The following is a 12,809-nucleotide window of genomic DNA, read 5'->3' on the forward strand; positions in this document are numbered from 1 at the left end:
CTGGAGGGGAGGAGGAGGAGGAAGAGGCCGAGGCGTTGCAGCAGCTGGCAGCGGGGCAAGGCTGCTTGCTCGGCGGCTGGTGCCTCTGCGTCCCTAGTGGGTAGGAGAGGGGTGCTGGAAATCCACTCCCAGGAGGAAATTCCAGCCATGCCTGGAGGGGTGCAACGGGTCCCGGAGCAGTCCCCGACGGGGGGAACTTGTGTCAGCCCCTTCCCCAGAGCAGCATCCCGGTTTGGGGATGCGATTCCCTGCGGATGGTCGCCTCATGATGGACGAGAGCCCTGAGAGCACTTGAACATCTTGGCGTTTGCGGCTTGTCTCTCATTTTCATCGTTGTTCAGATTTCCTGTTTTGAAAACTGGGCTGAGCGCTTTGTTGGGCTTTTAGAGCCCGTGGCAGAAATAGGTTGTTTAATAACGACGTTTAGGATCCCATTAGTTTTTGAAGCTTGGGACTGATCTGGGAGAGCAGTTGAGAATGCCCCCGGATGGATTCACTTTGCCCCCGTGACTTGGAGTCGCAGCATTTGGAGGAAGCGGCAGGGACAAAATGGGCAGTTCATAAAAGGAACAATTGTGCACTGCTTGTTCTAGAGGGCACTTGCTGCCCTTCAAGAACTTTCCTCATTGCATATGCTTTTTACACAGCAAATCTTTATCTTCTGTTTCTGGCCTTTTTTTTTTTTTTCTACCTTAGTCCAGAAAATGAAACTGGAACAGACATTTCTGGAAATAAACTTGATTGGTGCAGTTGGGAAGATGTGATTCAGTTATAATGAACAGTGAATTTTGTCCCATTTTTTCTCAGTTCTGGATTGGAATTATGTACTTCCTGATTTTTAACCTGTTTACATAGTTATGCAGGGTAGCTTTTTAACCCTGCAAATAACGCATAGTGCTGGGTTGCCAAGAGGTACTCCAGGTACATCCAGGGTTTAAAAGCTGCTGTTATTTTAGAAGTATCTGATGCTTTACATTGTAAATCAAAAGGCTTAATTGTGCATTATTTTCTTCTTATAATCCCACTCTGCTTGGAAGAAGCAAAGCTGTTAGCAGTGAAATCTGGAGTTCGTGAAGCTCGAGTATTTCCAGGATTGGCCAAAAATAAATTATGGGGTAAAGAATGTTGCTTTTTTTTCTTCAAGTCATGAAGCATGGATGAAAAGCTCTGAAGCTTTTAGTCATAACACTCTGGTCCCATGTTTTCATTTTAATAAAGCATCCAATGGGAGAATGTGACATAACTGGTTTCTTGGATTTAGAGATCTTGAAATGGCTGGTACAGTAGAGGAGAGGAAACTCCAGAACGGTTATGGTTTAAATACTATAATATGGTGGCAAAGTCATGTTGTTACTACATGGTAATCTTGTATTTCTCTTGCAACAAAATGCTCTCTACACTGTTGTGCTGCAGAACAGGCACTTTTAAGTCTCATCAGTGGCACGGACTATTAAATGTCTCTCTCCTTTCCTTACATTGCATAATCTGAGTGTTATTCTTCCATAGCAGCAGAAATGATGGAAGAATTGCATAGCCTGGACCCACGCAGGCAGGAGCTCCTGGAGGCCAGGTTCACTGGGGTTGGGGTTGCCAAGGTGAGTGTGAGTACCTGTGGTGACAGGTATGACTGCTTAGCCATCATGCCTTGTGCTTTGGTTGGGTTTTTAAGTTTCTACATGGATAATTTTTCTTTGCAAACAAATTCTATGTCACTTGTTGTGTTTTGAGCTCTAATTTTTGTGAAGTATGTTAGAGAGGAATGAAAATGGGATGTCTGAGCAGATGTTTTGCTGTACATAAGATTTTGGGCTCTAATTAAGTTCTTAGGAATTGTTCCATCTTCAGGCAGTTTGCATGCCCAAAAAACTCCATGACAACTTTGTAAAAGTGGGAATCTCATCTGGGTCTTCCTTTCTCCAAGAATACCTTTGAGAGCTGAATTTGGCTGCTGATGGGATACAGTTTCAAGTGTTGTGTGTTGGATACAACATAACCATACTGAAACATAACCATTGAGTCCTACTCTTTGGGGTTCAGGAGCTGAAATTGTCTACTCCTTCACATGGAACACACAAAAATGTATTTGCATGGCGGCACTCCTGTGTCTGATCCGCAATCTGCTAATAAAATCCCATCTTTATCCTCATGTACAGCTTCCACTTGGTCAGGGGCTATCTAAAGCAAAGCACCTGAGAAACAGCCTTGTGCCATTGCTTGGTGTCGTGGCATTAAGCTGTGAGTTCTCAAGGTTGCTGGTAGTGTTAATGTCAGTCTTTCTGAGCAATGAAGTGGAGTGGTGACAGAACTCATTTTAAACTAGGTCACAGATAATGAGTTAATTTTTGAGGGAGATACTGAATTTTGAACATGAAGGTAAAGCAATACATTGTTAGATGATTTGCTAAAGCCACTTAGAATTATTTTGAGATAAAACCTTGTAGATGCTGCATTTCACAGAAAAACACAAAGTGATTCAAAACTTGAAATTCGAGTTTTGTTTGAATTCTCACTTTTCTTTCTGTTCTGCCTCTCAGATGAAGTTGAGTCTGGGAAGAAAGACCAAGGAAACCAAATGCTCAGCTGTAAAAAAGATTAACACTAGAAGTTGAAGTAACAATTTCAGTTGCTGAAGTACGAGTGTGGGGATTTCTTATCTTTTCCCCTACTCTTAAAACTTTTAACATATTCTTTTATTGCATGAAAATTGATGGCATTTACTGTACTGTAATCTTGTTTCATACAACATTACAACTTTTCATGTACTTTATCACCTGTTTCTTGCCTCCTTTCCTCCATTTTGTCACTTCAGAATCTTTAGCTGTACCAGTACAGATAAACCCAAACATCTTACTAGAACAGCTAAAAGCATAGACACTGGTATAGCTTTAAAGCAGTGCCAATGTACTCAGCTTTCACAAAGACTGTTAGTAACTCTTCCTTTTAAAGGAATAACCTTTGAGAGATACAGGAAAACAAATCTTAGTTATGTTTCCAGTATGTTTGGAGCAGAAAGTTAATGCCCTTTTCTGTCGGGATGAATATTGAAAACTCATTTCTAAAGCAATCCAGGGAAAGAAACCTCATTTGTTAGAGGCCTCACTTTGAGCAAAGCTGTTCTGTTACTGAGTTTTATTTTTACCTGTTGTTATGCGGTTTTATGTTGTACTAGCCAGTAAACTGTTAAAGTGCATTACACTTACTGCAAACAATATGTATTTACTTGCATTCTTGCTTACTTGCAGTAGCAGCCAACCACTGATATAAATTAGCATGACTCTGCTATGTTGCAGCAAATCTTGGTTGCAATATTAATTTCAGCTACTACATTCCCTCCCAGGTTGGTGCTTCAAATTCCCTCCCTACCCCCCCAAGCCTCCGTCCGTCATGCTCCGCACTGGCATTGGTAGGTCACTGTCTTAAAGGGAATATATTGGGAAAGCTGTGATACAATTTTGTGTTAATCAGCTAGGATTTTTAGCTGGCTCCAGTGAAATGTTTAAGGAAAGAACTGTGGAGTAAGTGAGTGCCATCTCGTGGGACAGGGCCTGGCCCATCCTGGAAGGTATCCAGTGCTGTTTACTGCATAAAAAGAAGAAATGTCATTTCAGATGTGATTGGGTGAAGCCAGCAGGCAGTTGTACTGAGCTTCCTGCCTTCCTCCCACTTGGCGTATCTTGCTGTGTATGGATTCTTTCTTTAATGTTTAGAAGTATAGAGTATATTTTGGACCTGTATAAAATTAAAGTATTCATTTATTCCTGAATACAACTTCAGCTTCAAGCCCACAGTTCCCCTTTGTTGTTAAAGAGCAGCTGTGTTTTGAGGTATGAATGAGAGCAGGCTAATCTAGAACAAGTTTTCAGGCTGGAAACTAGAAAAAAGCTTCTAGCCATCAGATTCATGGAATTCTGGAAGAACTTTCCAGTAACAACAGTAGAGGACATAAATCCTAAACTGTTTTAGAAACAGGTGTGCTTGTTGCCTCCTGTGGTAGCTGAAGACACAACCCAATGACCAAGGTCATTTGCAGCTCCAAAAGCCTCAAAATTCTGTTGCAAGTGTCTGAAGAAGTTTCTTACTTAGTAGCTGAAGAATGTATTTCACTAGAAGCTTGGAGTTAATTCACTGAATCAAATTTTTATGAGCAAGGAATATTTCTAGGCAACTGTTATACTCCTGTGCTTCACTCATGTCACTAGATAGCTTCATAAAGCTGGTGTTACTTTAGATCTTTAGATGTCTATTCTTGCCATATGGTGAAGTGCTATTCTTCCCCAAATTCCCAGAACAAGTCTCTGAATTAAAACACATGACATAACTCTGACATTGACTGTTCCTGCTAATTTAGCCTGTTTATATTTACATATTGGGAAAACCTAAGCATATTCCCATGAGGCATTATGCTGACTTGACATCTTCCTTGGGTCAGGAGGCCCAGGAGACAAAATGTGAGTTGTTTCTCTAGATAATATTGTTTAATTTAGTCTGTTCTCATCTTCTGCCTCCCTTCCTCCTATTTGGGTGCTACTTTTAAGATGTCAAGTGGGTTAGCTTGAAGGGATTTGTGTGATTTCCACAGCCTTTCCCTGGATAATAATTTGAGTAAGTAATTGTGATGGGTGAACCTATATTTGTACGCAGCCTGTCTCAAGCTTAACCAGGGTGGATCCTCACAGCAGCACATGTATCTTCTGCAAGTTTGGTTTTCAAAAGATGTCTCTACCAAGCTCTGTGTGCCACTTTTATAGTGAAATTAAAATGGCTGAAGTACTTCTAGGGAGTGTAGCTGAGCTGTAGGAATCTTGTAGATCCATCTGACTGTGCCAGAATTGAAAATGTCTTGGTCTTGGTAGCTAGTGTTCCCTTTCCTCCTGCTCTTGAGGTAACGATACAGGATATGTGCTGCCAAAAAATTTATCATAAAGAACAGTATTTGCTTGTATTAGTTTGGTTTTTACTAATTCTCTGTAACTTTTGAAGTCTTGATCACTTCAGCAACTCCAGTTTTGTGATGTACTCAGCAATAAGTTTTAGCAGCAAAGTTACCATGTTGAGAATTTGTGTTTGAGGATAATAATGTCTTCCTTGGAGGGAAGTGGTGCTGCACAGTGGTGGTCCCCAACAGGTGTCATAGTCCATGAGAAGAACCGGTTAATAAGAGTTTTAAAACTTAGAATTTAATTTTGCAGCTGCCACAGAATGTGCCAGGACTTTATGCCAGATACTTTAAAATTGTTTGGATGCTTCTGTGTGCAACATTACTTCAAATGTGTTGTCTGGCTGCTAGAGCCCAGAAATAGTTGTTAAATCTCAAATACTTGTCAAACCCTCTGCTCCTGAGCTGAGGGTTAGGATGAGTTGTGTGACCCTTCTGTCTGGTTTGCTGTCAGTAAAATAAAAATACCATATTTCCAGTCAGAGAGAACTCTCAAAGCATAATGGAAGCCAATCAAATCCTGCTGCAAATCTGCTTCCCCATCTGATAAAGTGGGGGTTACCTGTGAGCAGCTGAGAGTAGATTAACTTCTCGTGGCAGAAAGACCTCAGTGATTCAGGGATTTCATTATCAGCAGCAGTACTGAGCTTTTCTAAAAGTCCAGTTAAGAAGCAGGTTGTAATTCTCATACTTACGTGATGTTTGAAATAAGATAATAATATGTTAATTAAACCTGACACAGTAGCACTAGACCAGAGTAACTGTAAAACCATGCGGCCATTTTACTTTGGTGTAAACCTGTGTGGAGCCAGCACTAAGCTTTAGTGGAACAAAGGATTGACTATTTGCCTTTGAAATCCATTGATCTGCTACAGAATTCAGCAGAAATTTAGTTATCCTGGCTTGAGGTAATGAAGCATGTCTATCTCCATGTCTCCTTCATTTACACAGCAAGAGAATTTTGCAGTGCATGTTGCTGTAACGCTATGTTGGAGACTCTGGCTAGGCAGCTGGAATTCCTAGAGCTCCCTTTCAGTACGAGGAATTGGAAAGCACAAAATGGAGACTGCACAGCTTGAGTTGTAGAGTGATGGATCATTTCTGGGAACTCGGGGAGACTGTGGAAATGCACAAGTCATGGGAGGCAGGAGATGGTAAGGGGGGCTGAGTCAGCTTGGTGGTGTTCTAGATGATCTGGTGGGAGCTATTAGCAGCATAAGTTTTTTCTTTAGAAGTCTCAGCCATTGAAGCCTCACTGTGAGCTTTCTAGGGCCTCTTGCAAAGGGAGAAATGACTAACCAGCTCCCGTGAGTGGCCAGATTTTAAATTCTTGCCTCTTGAGTAGGAATCTTCAAAATGCCTGCTGCTGTTGAATCCAATTCTCAACATGGAGGCTTTATTATGCATAGGTAGGTTACAGACTTTGAAGCAGCAGTTGATAGGTGAATCACAAGGAGAGAAAGCATGCCAGCTTATCTTGAAGAGAAATTCCTTGTGGAGGAGGAAGTGTGTACTGTTCTTGTGCTTGTCATTTGGGTAAATACTATAGGAACTATTAGCTTGTTTCAGATGACCCACGTATTTTGAATTTTTGCTGCGCCCCATCACCATTGCCTTGACAGGGCACAGTGGATGAGTGGGCTGGAAGTGAGAGCAGAGAAGTGCAGTATTATCCCTAATCGGTCTATGCTAGAAAAATCAGGAATAAAATTCATAAGTCTTTTCTGTATAAACTATTGCATGTTTTTTATGCACTAATACTACCCTGCTACTTCCCTGGCAATATCCTATTGTTAATGTTCTTTGTTTACTTCAGGTTGTTTTTTTTTCCAAAATTCACATTCATTCCTTTAATTCCTTTTGTGTCGTGTCCACTTAAAAATGGTATGCTAAATTAAGTACTAACATTTATCCCAAGTCTGTTGCTGAGTTAAACAGTCAAAAATGATAAAATACAAATTTGAAGCATTTTTATAGACACACTGACTGTTAACTGAATGGATGTACTCAGATATATGGTTTCTCTCATCCATACCTAAACTTGTTGCTATAAGCAGTCGATACCTAATTTCACGCATAACCCCATGTTATCTGGATAATCAGGAAAATTTGCTTTTCCTTTAGCTTGACACTACATGACAAGAGGTGCAGCTGAGCACAAGGTCATGTTCCTGAAACATCTTGGGTATTGCATCTTCTTTGCTTTGAGTACAGCACTTTCTAGTGAATAATTTGTGTTTTCATAGCTGAAATGCTTCAAAACAAAACTTTTTGCCAACTTTGCCAAGTTCAGCTCTCATCTGTAAAGGTCTTATCCTTTAGAGTAAGAAAAGTGTCAATGGAAGATTCTCTAAAATGTAACCGGGGAAAGGGATTGTGATGTATTTGATCCATTGCATGGTCAAAAACATGTCTACGAAGAATTAATTATGCATTTGTTCACACATCAATACATGTGACAGTGAAATTGCTGGATACCTGTAGACAATGGCAATCTGTTCTGTTCCAGTTCCATAATGAAGAAGTTGGTTCCTTCTCACCCTTTCTACTACTGCACTGAGTTGAATTTTACCACATCATCAGTGTAGGTCCTAGAGGAAGGTTTAAAATAAAGGGGGAAAAAAGGGGGTTTTTTCTGTTCAAGAATCTGACCAACATTGAACTTCTCTTTCATTGATGCAAGACACTGTTTTGATTCCAGGTGGTAGAGCTAAAAATTTGCCACACAGGGTAGTCAGTGCAGGTACTTCTAGTCCTAGAAGTAAGAAGAATATCGTGGATTTTGTATGAGACATTTTTCCAGCTGTTTGCATTCCAGAACTTTATATTCAGGTGCAAACTGAGTGGTTTTCTTGTACTGGACAAGATAAACTGGTATTTCTACGAAAACTGTTAATATAATTTCTAGATATGAGTGGCTCCATCAGTTTATTCTCCAGATGATCCCAGAATACAGGGGCCTTACAGAAGAATTGTCCTGTGTAAGCCACTGACATTCCCCTTCAGTCATAATGTTAGTGGAAAGTTCAAATGTGGTGTTTCTGAAACAGCTGCTCCCATCATTTGCTATCCATGTGCAAAATGGAGGCAGTGAGATTTAAGCAAATGTGGAAACAACTTTCATCTTTATCATGTCACAACCCCAGTGTGAGCCCAGCAAACGCTTGTTTGGACAGATGCTCCTGTATCTTACAAAGTTCTCACCTGGCACAGGAGGTTGGTTAATTGGTGCCTTGGATGTGCTGTTGAGGTTGGAGTCCCTGAGAGAATGGAAAGATTTTGGAGAGCAGCATTTGTGCAGTTTATAAACAAGTTTTTTCATGGGTGGAAGGATTCACTTTCTGTTGCCACTTGCCATAAGATTTTACAATTTTTTTGGCAGTGAGACTTTCACATGGATATAGCTAAGGTTAGTTGTTGGCACTTCTGTTAAGTCTTCTTGGCCCAAGAGTCAATTCCTGGAATAACCAAGAGCTGTACCTATAACATTTGTGAGCCATCACATTGGGTGGTAAGGAGCTTGTTGCTTTGTTTAAAAGAAACTATTGCTGAAAAGATGAGGTGAAACATTTTTTTCTGGTCCTGGGTTATTTGTGTGATCCCTTGAAGGGATCATAGTATGGCTTAAAGATTGTAAACCTGAAATTTTTCCTTAAGGGAATCCTAAATGTGCTGTTTCTTGAGCTATTCAAGTGTTGGGTTTTCTTTTTTTTTTTTTTTTTCTTTCTGGTGAAGCAACTGAGCATGTCATTTTAAGAGAACTGAATTTGATATTTAATACTCACAGTGAACACAGAAGGTAAACTTTTAAGCACATGGCTGCTTGGGAATTTTGGTTAGTAATAGCTAGGTTATGTTACAATTTCATAGTGGTGTTTGTCCCCTAAACAGGGGAAGAAAAACTAATCTATTCAAAAATTGCCTAGTGTGGGGTTTCTCTGTGGTGTTAAGGCTTCTTCCCCACTCCATCACTGGAGTCTTCTGCTCAAGTGTATAATGAGAAGTGGCTTTGCTTTGAGGAAAGATTGATTGGTGGGAAGTGGTTACTGCAAAATTAAAAATATTATAATGCATCTTGCGGAAAAGATGCTTGCAAGTTATTAGTGGAGAACTGGCTTTATCATGTCATTCTTCCTGTTAATAAATTCCATTATTAATTGTGAATCTTGTTTTTACATCTTTGTCAAGTTTGTCTAATTTCTTAAGTTAGATCTGTAGGAGGATACTTTTGTGTCAGTATAAAACACAGTGACTTTGCATGATTCACTTTTTCCTTTTAAAACCAGTTTTATTAGAGATCTTAAATAATTTCCAAACTACTTGGATATGTAAAAATGCAGACATGTATCCAGCAGAGCCTGCAAAGATGCAGCAGACTCTTGAGGTACCTGGTTACAATTTTGTTAAATCTTTTGTGATCTCTTGAGTTTCTGCTTTGGCCTGGTGGGAGCAGCTGCTCCGCAGGCAGGTCCATGCTCTGCATGGGTCCATAAAATAGCCAAGTGGGAAAGGTTGTGTTATGGGTATCAGTTGTACTGCTGTTAATACAGGTTTCACTTGTTCACTTTCCTAGTGTTAAAAAGGCATAAAATGACATGTTTAAATCGGCCAGCATCTGATGACAGTAATAGCTGGCTTGCTAGATGAAGATGCATCTAAATGCTTAGCTCAGGCTCAAGCAGATGCTTGCCTAGACAGCTGAGCTTGGAACTCCTGCTACTCAACAAATCAGGTTTTCTTCCTCAAGTGTCAGGCTTCTATAAATGCCACCTTGGCTATTTTGTGGATATGGGTAAATAGACCAGTTAGGAAATAAGCTGATGCAGAAATACTCCAAAGGCTAGATCATTATCCTGAGAAAACAATTGTTGAACAATACAACTGTCCTGCTGCAAATGGCTTCTGAAGGCTCTTAGTGCCCCATCCCCTCTCTGGGAGTTTGACCCATGGTGCTGCCATAACTGTAGCTAGCCCAGAGACTGACTGGTTTTTGGGATGCGTCTGCCTTGTAGGGAAGTTGTTTCTAACAGTCTTTGTTTGCTTTTCACTAGGGTCCGTTAAATAGTGAGTCTTCCAATCAGAGCTTGTGCAGCGTGGGCTCTCTGAGTGATAAAGAATTGGAGGTAAGCAGGCATAACTTGCTTGGGGTAGTTTGGTTTAAAGTGAACATGATCCATCTCAAAGCAAACTGTGAGAGTCAGTGATGTTTGTCATAGTTTGGAGAGTGAAAGGGACCAGGGAAGTATTTAGCTTACCCTGCAGGCTTTCAACTTCTCTGTGAAGCTCTTCTCAAAGCTTCCCACCATACCAGGAAGGTTTTACCCAGTCCCAAACAAAGCATTCATAAAGCTCAGCTTGGGAAAATGTTTTTAGCTCATTGGGATACATTTTTGGATACACATAAAAAGCCAGAGAGCATTAATGGAAAAGTTTGCCATATCTATAAAAATGTGAGTTTGCCTAAGCCTGTACAAGGCAGAGCATTTTGTGGGTTACTCTGTGGAAGTGTCGGAGGAGAAATTGATGCTTTGTCCATGGTTAGTCTCACTTCTTTAGGATTAACTATTTCAAAATGTTCATTAAAGCAGCTAAATGAATTATACTTGGATTTTTATTCTAAAATCTAATCTAATTTTATTCTAAAATTCTATGTTAAATAAACAAAAACCTCAAATTTAAGTGCATTTTCTTATGCATTTCTTACAAACTTCCCCCATAGTTACCAGGTAAGTTTTGGGTCATATTTCCCTCTATTATATGGCAGTACTAGGTTGAGGAGCTTTTAGGTATGCAGTATCTTAAACTCCATAAAGTAAGTATAGTTAATAGTGAAAATCTGAGTATTCATTCTTTTAATTGTTTTTCTTTTTAATTAACTTCTGTGGAGAGATACAAATTGACCAAGCTGACATACTCAGATCTCCCATTCCTTACTTTTTCAGTCTGTAACAGATAATGTTGTGTGTCATTTTTATTATGTAAGTACTTGAATGGAAAAACAACTTAAACTGATTCTCATTAATATGCTCATAGCTCCATGGAGGTTGTAATGGAGCCTGTGGTGTTAGTCACGCCAACGCTGTTCAGGAGCTGCTCTTAACTACACACTTGAGGAGGCAATGTCACTGACTTTTATACATACAGGGGCTGGAGCAGCAAGTCTCTAGGTAGTTTTGGAATTTTCAGTCCCCTCATTCTAAAAAAGTACCTTGCAGACATAATAACCATCTTTGTCTTAACATCACCTCCATCCCCTTACCAAAGCAGCTCTCTCTCTGTGAGTGCTCAGCTGGTAACAGGTGGTTGTAGATGTCCAGCACCCACTGGCAACACAGCCAGGTTTAGATTCAACTTTATCCTTTTTATCCTACTAATGGAGGGAGGTTTATTTCTGTGCTTAGAATGTGTAAGTCTTGGTAGAGATGTTTAAAGAGGGTACTTGAGATATGGTTTTCCAAAGAGCATGAAACTTAGGTTTACCACAGACTCTCTGGCCATTTCTTTCCCTCTAGAGCTGTGTTTTGCAGTGTTTTTCTCCCCACCCCCAGCCTATGGTTCAGTGGTGGCTGCAGTGATTGGAGAACATACAGCTTGGGAGTTATTTGGGGCAATTTGGGATAAGAGATATTTTTTAAATGACAGTGGCAATGGGAATAGCAAGACATCTCTTTCTAGCAGCCTCAGTGAGCTGCTTCCAGCAGTGCTTCCCAATGTCTTCAGTAGGTTTGGCCACAGATGTGACCCTGATGATGGGGAAAGCACCAGGGTCTCCTCCATCATTCTCATGTTTAGGCTTGCTAGCCTCATACAGACAGATTAGGGGTGACACTTTTGGAGCCCTCAGGCCTGTCAGCTGTGCTCTATGTTGTGCCTGTGCATAAATAAATTGATTTTCATAAATCCACTGATAGCTGCCCATCAGGTCTCTGGGTGCTCACAGAATTGCGCATGCAACTGACCCATGACTTTAATGAGAGCTGTTGAGGAGCAAACAGAAGCCTAGGTGAATTGCTGCATCTGTAACAGCTTTGTCCTGCCTGCTGTCCTGGGATAGTTCTTGCAGCCATCTGCAGTGGGCTTTGAGAAGAAGCATTACCTGCAGGCAGAGTGAATTGGTTAAGAGACTGTGATTGGACTGCAGATTTGGATGTCAGTACTTAAACCTCTCATCATTATTCCCCTTGGACCAGTACATGATCACCTTGAAGGAGTTTACATAGGTTTTTATAAATGTTTGAGCTTGCTCTGCTAACCTTGTAAGGTCACTGGCTTGCAGCCGCTGAAATAGAAAAAATCAATTACCTCCTTGTTAACCACATTCTCTCCCTTCTGCAGCACATCTATGAGAAGGTTGCAACTCTTTGAGAGCAGTTGTTTCTTTTAAGTACCAACAATAGAAAGAAATTAACCAGAGAAATGAAATGGCCACTAGGGATATGGAACAGATCATTGTATTTAGACATTTTCTTTAAATCTTGTAGTAACTGCAGTAACGTTAATTTTGAAGTATTGTTTAACAGACTCCCGAGAAAAAGCAGAATGACCAGCGGAATAGGAAGAGAAAAGCAGAAGCCTACGAGACCAGTCAAGGTAATCCATGCTCTGACCCTGCCATAGGATTGCCACTTGCTTGGTAACTTGGGCACAATGTGCACAGGCAGTGTCCTAGGAAACTAATGGCTCTTCTCAAGGGTGTGTCAGGCAGCTTATTATAGACTACTCCATGATGGTGTATTCTCTTCTGGGAGCCTTGTTATCTTTATTGGTAGGAAAATACCTGGCTTATTTGCACAAACTCTTGCATTTTTATGGGACAGGCTGCCCAGAGGTTTCATAATTCTGCTCCGAAATGTTGTTTTGGTCTGTGTCGCTG

At 40.5% G+C, this 12,809-nt stretch overlaps 1 protein-coding gene across 10 annotated transcripts in view; it reads left to right on the forward strand.

Moving 5' to 3' along the window:
* TLK2 (tousled like kinase 2) overlaps positions 1-12,809 on the forward strand; it is a 42,911-nt gene that overhangs the window by 781 nt on the left and 29,321 nt on the right. For 4 of the 10 annotated variants that reach the window (XM_085562160.1, XM_085562155.1, XM_085562159.1 and 1 more), the window contains exons 2-6: positions 1,038-1,115; positions 1,507-1,595; positions 3,338-3,403; positions 9,988-10,059; positions 12,457-12,526. In XM_085562160.1, the coding sequence (XP_085418286.1) occupies positions 1,515-1,595; positions 3,338-3,403; positions 9,988-10,059; positions 12,457-12,526 (289 nt within the window). In that variant the 5' untranslated portion in view covers positions 1,038-1,115; positions 1,507-1,514. The remainder of the gene's footprint in view (positions 1-1,037; positions 1,116-1,506; positions 1,596-3,337; positions 3,404-9,987; positions 10,060-12,456; positions 12,527-12,809) is intronic. The other 6 variants (XM_085562158.1, XM_085562157.1, XM_021542305.3 and 3 more) reach the window with 6 other exon arrangements.

The sequence above is a fragment of the Lonchura striata genome, chromosome 27 (genome assembly GCF_050655825.1).
Source record: "Lonchura striata isolate lonStrDom1 chromosome 27, ASM5065582v1, whole genome shotgun sequence".
NCBI lineage: Eukaryota > Metazoa > Chordata > Aves > Passeriformes > Estrildidae > Lonchura > Lonchura striata.